General features: G+C 53.3%; 1 protein-coding gene across 1 annotated transcript; it reads left to right on the top strand.

The window, feature by feature from the left end:
* The first annotated feature begins 5,732 nt into the window (after nucleotides 1–5,732).
* On the top strand, nucleotides 5,733–6,757 carry LOC146422005 (olfactory receptor 14J1-like). Its single transcript, XM_085046950.1, has one exon. The coding sequence runs from the start codon at nucleotides 5,733–5,735 to the stop codon at nucleotides 6,663–6,665; it is 933 nt and encodes a 310-aa protein (XP_084903076.1). The 3' UTR covers nucleotides 6,666–6,757.
* Nucleotides 6,758–8,728: the final 1,971 nt, after the last annotated feature.

Raw genomic sequence — 8,728 nt, 5'->3', positions numbered from 1 at the left:
CTGACCCCAAAGAACCATTCATGGACTTGTGATAAATGGTGCAGTTCTGTAAAATTAAGTAATACTTATGCATGAAGTAATGCTGGGATAGCTAGTGAATATGTAATCAGTGTGTGTGATAAAAACTCTGTTAACCCAATGCTCAGGGCACTCGAATGGAGGAAGGAATGGAGGAAGGCTCCTCTGAATGACCAGCACTGCAATAAAGAGTAGCTGCTTTCTAATACTCAAATTGTGGTAGAAAGTTTCTATCTGGCTGATTTCAGTATCAGTTCCACAAGGCCTCACAGTGTCACAATGGTCACCTTCATTCCATGGGGCCCTGCAGTGTCACACCAGCCTCTTGGTTCCATGAGGTTGTGCAGTGTCACAATGAGCCCTTGGGTCAATGGGGCCCTGAAGTGTCACAATGGTCTCCTTGGCTCCATGAGGCCCCATGGTGTCACAATGGTCCCTTGGTTCCAAAGAGCCCTGCAGTGTCACAGCAGCCTCTTGGTTCCATGAGGACTCACAATTCCACAATGGTCTCCTTGGTTTCATGATGCCCTGCAGTGTCACAATGATGTCCTTGGTTCCATGTGTTCCCACAGTGTCACAATGAACCCTTGATTCCATGAGGTATCACAGTGTCACAATGATTTCCTTAGTTCCATGACACCCCACAGTGTCACCCTAGGACAGGACACCAGGAGGGATTCATTCCCCACTCCCTGCAGCTCCCTGGCCCAGCTGCACCAACACCTTCTCCCAAGCCAGCGCTCCTGGGCACAGCCAGGGCTGTGCCACACTGCAGCTTCCTGCAAACCACAGCAGCAGCTTTGAGTCCCAAACCCAAGTCACAGACAGTTTGCCACTCTTTGTGTCTATATCTGACCAAGAAATGTCCCACTGTGGGCTGCCCCTTTCCTGCAGTCACTGCAATGCTGGGACCATACCTGGAGCTCTGAGCGAGAGAAATGGCCAGCGCTGCACCTCTGCTCTGACTTGGGGATGGTGGCAAATGCTCTGTGGGGTGGCTGCAATGATGGAAAAAGGACAATTGGCAGTGCACAGGGAAACCCATCTGGGCTGCTGGATTGGGGCAAAACATCACTGCCTGGGGAGAGAAGTTGGCTGTGAAAGTCCCTCCTGTGGATGCTCACGTAGCCAAGAGTTGGGCACTGAAGAGCATCGCAGCAATGGCCAGGGGGATGGGGCTGCCAGGATTAAAGTGTCTCAGGTGGGTCTGGAATGGCCACACAAGGCTGAGTTATTTCTGGCTCCATGGGCCCAGGACACCTCAGGTCATCAGGGAAGAGATGCAACCTCCAGATGGGCTTGTGACCAAGGGGTGGATTTACCCATGGACAGCATCTCCAGGTTATCCATGAGTGTGAAACGTGTGCTGAGATCAAGCAGGGCCAAGCGGGTAAAGCCCCTGTGGTGTGGGGATGATGGTGGGAATATCAGTCTGGGGGAGTCTGGCAGATCAATGACATCACAGTTCCACAGACCCACCAGGGCAAGCACTGCTGCTGACAATGGTGCTAACAACCCCTGGATAGCTGGAGAAGAACCCTGTGCCTCACAGCAATGCCCAGAACACCACCCTGGGCCTGAAAAAGAAACTTCCGTGGGGACAGAGCCTCCCTGAAAGACCTGAGTGGGACAATGGGACTCCTTTCCAAAACAGCCTTTTGAACACCTGGGCCAGAGAGCACAGGATTGAGTGAGTGTTTCATATTCCCTTTCAGGCACCAGCCTGGGAATGCTGAACAGTGCAAAGGACTGCTAAAAACCACCCTGAAAGCACTGCATGGTGGGACCTCAGAAACATTGGGAGCTGCATTCACTGAAGGCCACCTGAGCAGGGAACACTTGAGCCTTCACCAATCGAGCTGGCCCTGCCCAATCAAATCCTCCTTGTGCCAGAGAAGGGGATAAAGCCCCGTGGTGCCTATGAGAAATGTTAGAGAAGACAGTTTGGATCAGTCCTGCCTCAAGCAAAGGCAAACCCATCCCTGGAATTGTTTTTTCTCAAGGACCTGAGTGCACTTGGTGGGAGATGCAGAGGGAAGGGGAAACATGATGTGTCCCTCAAGGGGATTTGATTTTGGGTGAGAACAGTCTGTAATGTTGAATTGTACAACACTGGCTGCTGAATGACACTGCCACTGTTTGCCGTAACTCCCATGGACAACAAGGATGGACTCCTCCAGATACACCAGCCATGAGATCCTGATTCAGCAACCAGCTGACAGCACAGCAGCCCTGCTGCCCTGGGAGACATCTAACATGGACAGAACTCACAGCCATGGACTAACTTAACAGTATCTTTAGGGGACAGCCACTGAGTTTGGAAGTTATACTTGTGCTACTGTATAAATGTATATGTGTATGTATATGTATATGTATATGTATATGTATATGTATATATATGCACTTAGTGTAGGATCTAGGCATGAGTATAGGGTATAGAATAAGGGGTGGGAAATGTCCTGGTTCTGGCCAGGACAGAGTTAATTGTCACAGTAGCCAGGAGGGGCATGGCCAGGACCCAAAGGTTATTCTCTATCACCTCACATCATTGCCAGGGTGGGGGAAAGGGAGTCTCTCTCCTGAGGAGAAGGGGCTCCTTCCAGTCGAGTCAGAGTGGTTCAGGGAGCAGGGGGTAACACCGATTCCAAGCCAGGGGGAGTGATCAGGGTGGTGGGGCTGCAGTCAGCTTGAGTTGAGCTCCATAGGGAGCATTTTGCTCATGAATCTCTCTTTTGTACACTTTTTTTATTACTATTGTTGTTATTACTGTTCCTTTTCTCATCTCAGTGCTGTTTCCTGTGAATTGTTCTTACCTCAACCCACAATCTTTACCTTTTGTGTGTCCAGTTCTGCTCTCCATCCTGTCACAAGGGTTGGGGGAAAGGGAGGAAGGAGCAAACAGCAGAGTGGTTTGGAAAGTGTCAGTGGGAGCAATGAACTGGGGAGTACCATTCCCAAACCATGACAGACCCACTTGGTCAGTCTTTCACACAGAGATGTTGGACCTTGCTCTGAATTATTTTTACATTTTGGGTTTGGTTCCTCTAAAACCGTGGAAATTCATGTCCTACAACTGGCATTTTTTTCATTTTTATGGAAATGTTGGGGATTAGGTCAGATTAAAATGCTGACATGGTGTGTGTAGGTATTTGCAGCGCTGTGCAGAAGGAGTTGGGGATATAAGAATGCCAGAATTATAAAATGGCTTGGGTTAGAAAAGACACAAAAGAGCATCTGGTCCAACTCCCATTACCCAGGGACACCTTCACTCGTTCAGGTTACGCAAAGCTCTGAACCTTGGACATTTCCAGGGATGTGGTTTCCATTCACTGGGCAACCTGAGCCAGAGTTTTGCGAACCTGACTGTAAAATATTTCATCTTTACATCCAATCTAAATCTGCCCTTGTTCAGCATAAAGATATAGTACCACTTTCTGCCAATACAACCCCTGTCAAAATCTCACACTCTGTCTTTCCTGGATGAAGAACACAACATTTTCATGGCTAAACAATGGAGACGTCAGAGAAATGTCCCAGCACTTTGGCCATGGCTGCTGTCCCTGGCCCTGAGGCCATGAGGAGGACACAAGTGACCCTTGCAGCCCTGGGGCCTCATTGCCTCCTTGTCCCTGCCCAGCAGCCTGGCAGGGGCTGCCCCATGGTCCTGCCCTTGGCATTGCACATCCCCACATGCCAGTGCCCCGGGAAGAGCCCTGAGCACTGAGGGAGGGACAGGATCTGCCTTGCCAGGGGCTGGGGCTCAGGCCTTGGCCCTTTGCATTCCTGAAACACATCCAGGTTTGCTCAGCATCAGAGACACCTTTGCCTTCTTTGTCCCCAGATGTCATCACTGCCTCCAGTGTTCTCTAACTGCAGCCTGGAGACACTTTCGCAGTAGTGTAACTCAGTCAGATCATTAAAACTTCAAGAAACATGGAAGTTTAAATCTGACTCAGAGTTCTTGAGAAGTTTTTTGAACACTCTCTCAGGGACTGAGTTTCATGTAAACACCACCAAATCCCTGAGAGGCTCATTAAAGTCCTTGTGCTGTTGCTGTGCTGCTGAGCAGGGCTGGGCTCCTGGCACAGAGGGAACTCCTGGCAACCAAGAAGAGCTTCAAAAAGACATTTCTCCTGAGGAGCAGTTTCTCTCAAAGCCCAGCAGGGCTGAGGGTGCTGCCTGCAGGTACCTGAGAGGAGTGAAGCAGACAGAGGCTTAAAGCAACTGGAAGGACAATTCTGAGCTTATTCATGGAGAAATCTTCACAACTTCTGACACAGTAAGTCTCTGGCTGCAGGGATCTCCTAAAGCTGACACATGACAGCACTGATATGACTGTAAGGATGGCTCTGCTGGGGTTTCTGGTTTGGGGGAGGATGTGCTGCAGAGCGGGGCTGCCCTGGGCACCGTCAGAGGGACAGGGCAGGACAGCTCCTGCTGCCAGGGATGGCTGCAGGCTGGGAAGGTGGGGGTGCAGCCAGGGGTGCCCAGGGCTGTCCTGCAGAGCAGCTCCTGCAGCCCTGAGGGCTCTTTGCCAGGGCAGGGGATCTGCCAGCTGCCCTGAGCAGCAGAGCTCTTGTGTCCCCTGGCAGCCAGCACAGCCCTCAGCCCGGGGGCTCGGGGCCCTCAGTCCCCTCCTGGGCCGGCAGAGCAGCACCAGAGATGAAGGGCATCTCTCCTGCCATTGCCCATTCCCTGCTGACCAGGGCCTGAGGGCGACTGTCCTGCACTGCTGCTGCCTGCGAGGGGCTGTGCAGGGCTGGGCAGGGAAAGGCTTTTCCTCAGGGCTCGGCTGTCTCTCTCCTTGCCTTGCTCAGCTGCTCCTGGCATTGCTGACAGGCTCTCTGGCAATGGCAGTTGCAGCTGCAGGGTCAGGCGCAGCCCTTGGGGCTCCTCCTGTGCAGGGTGAGCACAGCAATGAGGTGTCCCAGCTCCCTCTGCCCTGGGCAGCTCTGGGCAGGGCAGGCTGGCAGGCTGGCAATGAAATGACTCTCCTCAAGCAGTTCCATGGCCAGGACCCTTGGTGTGTCCTCGGGGTGTCCATCCAAGCTGTGAGCTGCCTTCCAGGGGACACTGGGGGACAGGAGTGTCCTTGGCCAGCAGTGGGGCTGAGACTCTGAGAAAGGCTGAGCCATTTGGCACTGCTGTGAGTCCCTCTGCTCTCAGCTGTGTCAGGGTGATTTTCAGGGGAACACAGTGAGTGCCCTTGATCTCAGAAAGGGCAGCTGGGAACAGATGGAGCACCAGAGCAGCTCCCCTCAACCTTCACTGAGTTACAGCCAATGCTCTTGCCTTGCAAAGTTCTCTCTGTTCTCCCTGAGCACAGCAGGAAATCCTCTCCAACTGCCTTTGGCTGTCACTGTTCCTTAGCCCTGGGACAGGAGATGCTGCCAAGCTCCTCTGCCTTAGGGGCAGTTTGGTCTGATGAAGTCCAACCCAGGACTGGTCCCTGTCCCCCATTGCCATGACCCCACTGCTGCAGAGCAGAGCTGACTCCTCGGTGTCCATGGGCAGAGCCACTGCTTGTCCCAGCAACAGGGCCAGATCCCAGCAGAGCTGCAGGCATGGGGCTGGAGGAAGAGCTCTGAGAAAAGGGAAGGGTGGCACAGTGTGGCAGGGCTGGCAGAAAGGCTGGGACATTGCTCAGGAATGTCTCGCCTAACTTCTCACTGTCCTTTTCTCCCTGAACAGGTCCCCATGTCCAGAGAGTCAAAATGTCCAACAGCAGCTCCATCAGCCACTTCCTCCTTCTGCCATTTGCAGACACACGGCAGCTGCAGCTCCTGCACTTCTGCCTCTTCCTGGGCATCTCCCTGGCTGCCCTCCTGGCCAACAGCCTCATCATCAGCGCCGTAGCCTGGAACCACCGCCTGCACACCCCCATGTTCTTCTTCCTGCTCAACCTGGCCCTGGCTGACCTGGGCTCCATCTGCACCACTGTCCCCAAAGCCGTGCACAATTCCCTCTGGGACACCAGGGACATCTCCTACTCAGGATGTGTGGCACAGATGTTTCTCTTTTTGTTCTTCATCACAACAGAGTATTTCCTCCTCACCATCATGAGCTATGACCGCTATGTGTCCATCTGCAAACCCCTGCACTATGGGACCCTCCTGGGCAGCAGAGCTTGTGCCCACATGGCAGCAGCTGCCTGGGCCAGTGGCTTTCTCACTGCTCTGCTGCACACAGCCAATACATTTTCCCTGCCCCTGTGCCACGGCAATGTCCTGGGCCAATTCTTCTGTGAAATCCCACACATCCTCAAGCTCTCCTGCTCACATTCCTATCTCAGGGAACTTGGTCTCCTTGCTGTTAGTGCCTGTTTGTCATTTGGTTGTTTTGTGTTCATAGTTTTCTCCTATGTGCAGATCTTCAGGGCTGTGCTGAGGATCCCCTCTGAGCAGGGACGGCACAAAGCCTTTTCCACATGCCTCCCTCACCTGGTTGTGGTCTCCATGTTTATCTGCATTGCCATTTTTGCCAACCTGAAGCCTTCCTCCATCTCCTCCCCGTCCCTGGATCAGGCAGTATCAATTCTGTACTCAGTGGTGTCTCCAGGCCTGAACCCCCTGATTTACAGCCTGAGGAACCAGGAGCTCAAGGCAGCACTGTGGAGACTGATGACTGGACAATTTCAGAAACATTAAACTGGTTGCCAATTTCTGTAAATCTCTTGTTATATGAGTCATCTTTGATAATTCTTGTTGGTTTGGTTGTGGGTTTTTATTCCTTTGATTTAATTTTTTAATATCCACAAATAAAGGTCGTTGCGCCATTTCTCATTTTGTTTCTTTCCATGTTTGTTGTGGCCCACAGTCTGTGTCAATGAGGAGCTGTGCTCAAGGTGGCTTTAAGTAAACTAAAGGGTCTCCCAGCCAAGTTTTCACCAGAGATCCCCTTTTGTTCCCTTCTCTGGAGCTGCAGCAGCAATGTCTGTGTGCAGAGCTGGGGCAGATCAGGGGTGGCACAGCAGCTGTGCCAAGGAGCAGCAGCACTTGGTGTTGCCAGTGCTGCTCCCGTGCCACTGCCCCGCTGCCCTGCTGCCCCTCGTGTTGCTGTAGGGCCTGAGTGCTCTCGGGGTCGCTGCCAGTGCTGGGGGTGGCAGTGCCGGGGCTGCAGCAGGGACAGGCCATGGGCACTGCTGGGGCACAGCTGACGCCTCAGGGCAGGCCTGGGGGCTCGAGGCTCCTTGCCCAGGCTCTCTCCAGAACACGCCCAGGCCAATGCTGAGCAGAGAAAACCCCCGTGAGCAGCTGCAGGGTGGCCGTGGGCAGGCTGGGGGCAAACAGCATGGCTGGGGCTCTGCAAGGTCCCTGGGGGAGCCGGGAAGGAGCAGCAGAGCAGGGGCTGATCCATCCCCACTGCGCTGGACAGCCCAGGGCAGCGTCCCAGAGCGTCCTCATGGAGCTGCCAACAACATCCCCCCTTGGCAGCCCTGGCCTCTCCCCCAGCTCCCAGAGCTGCTTGATCCTTCCAGGCAGAGACACGGCAGCACTGGCTCAGGAGCCCTGTTTGCATTGCACACAGCAGGCGTGAGTACCCCATGGGGTTGGTGTGGGGAGATGAACCTGAGTGAGCACAAACACCATCAGCCCTGGGGGCCAGCAAGGGCTGGGGATGGGAGGGAAACCACTCAGGTTTGTTGTCACCTGTGAAGTCAGCCAGAAAGTTTGTTCCCATGAGCTGTGAGTTTCCTGTCCCACTGCAGATGTTGTTGTTCAGAGCCAGGGCTGCCTGGCAGCCACCCCCAAACAGCCCTGAGCATTTCCTTTGCTTCACCTTTGCTTTCTTTACTCTTTCCTGATCCACATTTCTTCCTCTTGCCCATCCCTGTCCCCTCCCCTGCAAACAGCCCATCCCTGTTTGCCCTTTCCTCTCTGGCCCCACTCCCCATTTCAGTTCCTGACTTGGCACCATGGGAACATCCCTTGGTGAGCAGGATCATCCTACAAGTGCTTCATGAATTGTCTGCAGGGTCCTGCAGTGCCTCGTGCTGGTCCCTTGCCAGAGGCAGCACAGGCCAGGGGGCACATCTGGACTGCTGTGTGTGGCTGTGAGGCTCCCTGTTGTGGGGCAGTGAGGAGGAGCTGGAGAGGCTCTGCAGGACTGACAGGATGGGCTTTGGGGCCTGTGGGGAGAAGCTGAGGGCCATGGGCTGCTGGACCTTCTGAAGAGGAGGCTGTCGTGGTTTGACCCTGGCTAAATGTCAGGCACTTACAATGTTTGCTCTTTCTGCTCTCCCCTGCTGCAGCTGTGCTGGAGAAGAAGAAATAAAACTGTTAAACACACACACAGTCTTGACTCATGAGTTGAGATAAGGCAGTGGTAGAAGAGACACACCAGAGGGAGAGCAGACTGAAAACTTAAAGTTGCAAAGTGATTTATTATACTGAGTTGGAGGATAAATGAGACATAAAAATAATCTTTCCAGACACCATTCTTGCACTCTCTCCCTCTAAAGGGAGAGGGAGACACCATCCCCCTCTCCCTCTAAAGACACCATATCTCTGCTCACCTCCCTCCCTCCTTCCAACCACCAGCTCGTATAGGGGCAGGGTATGGGGTTTTTTCTTAGTCCATAAATCAAATCATCACCACATTTCTTCTACTACAAACAGTTTCTCTGCTCACCCCCCTCCCTTCTTCTAGTCAACAACATGGGCAGAGGGATGAGGCAAGGTAAGGGGTTTTTTTCTCTGGTCAGTCCATC

This window comes from Lichenostomus cassidix, unplaced genomic scaffold (assembly GCF_008360975.1).
Source record: "Lichenostomus cassidix isolate B80296 unplaced genomic scaffold, HeHo_3.0 HiC_scaffold_46, whole genome shotgun sequence".
NCBI classification, from domain to species: domain Eukaryota; kingdom Metazoa; phylum Chordata; class Aves; order Passeriformes; family Meliphagidae; genus Lichenostomus; species Lichenostomus cassidix.
This window is presented reverse-complemented; position numbering and strand designations above follow the sequence as displayed.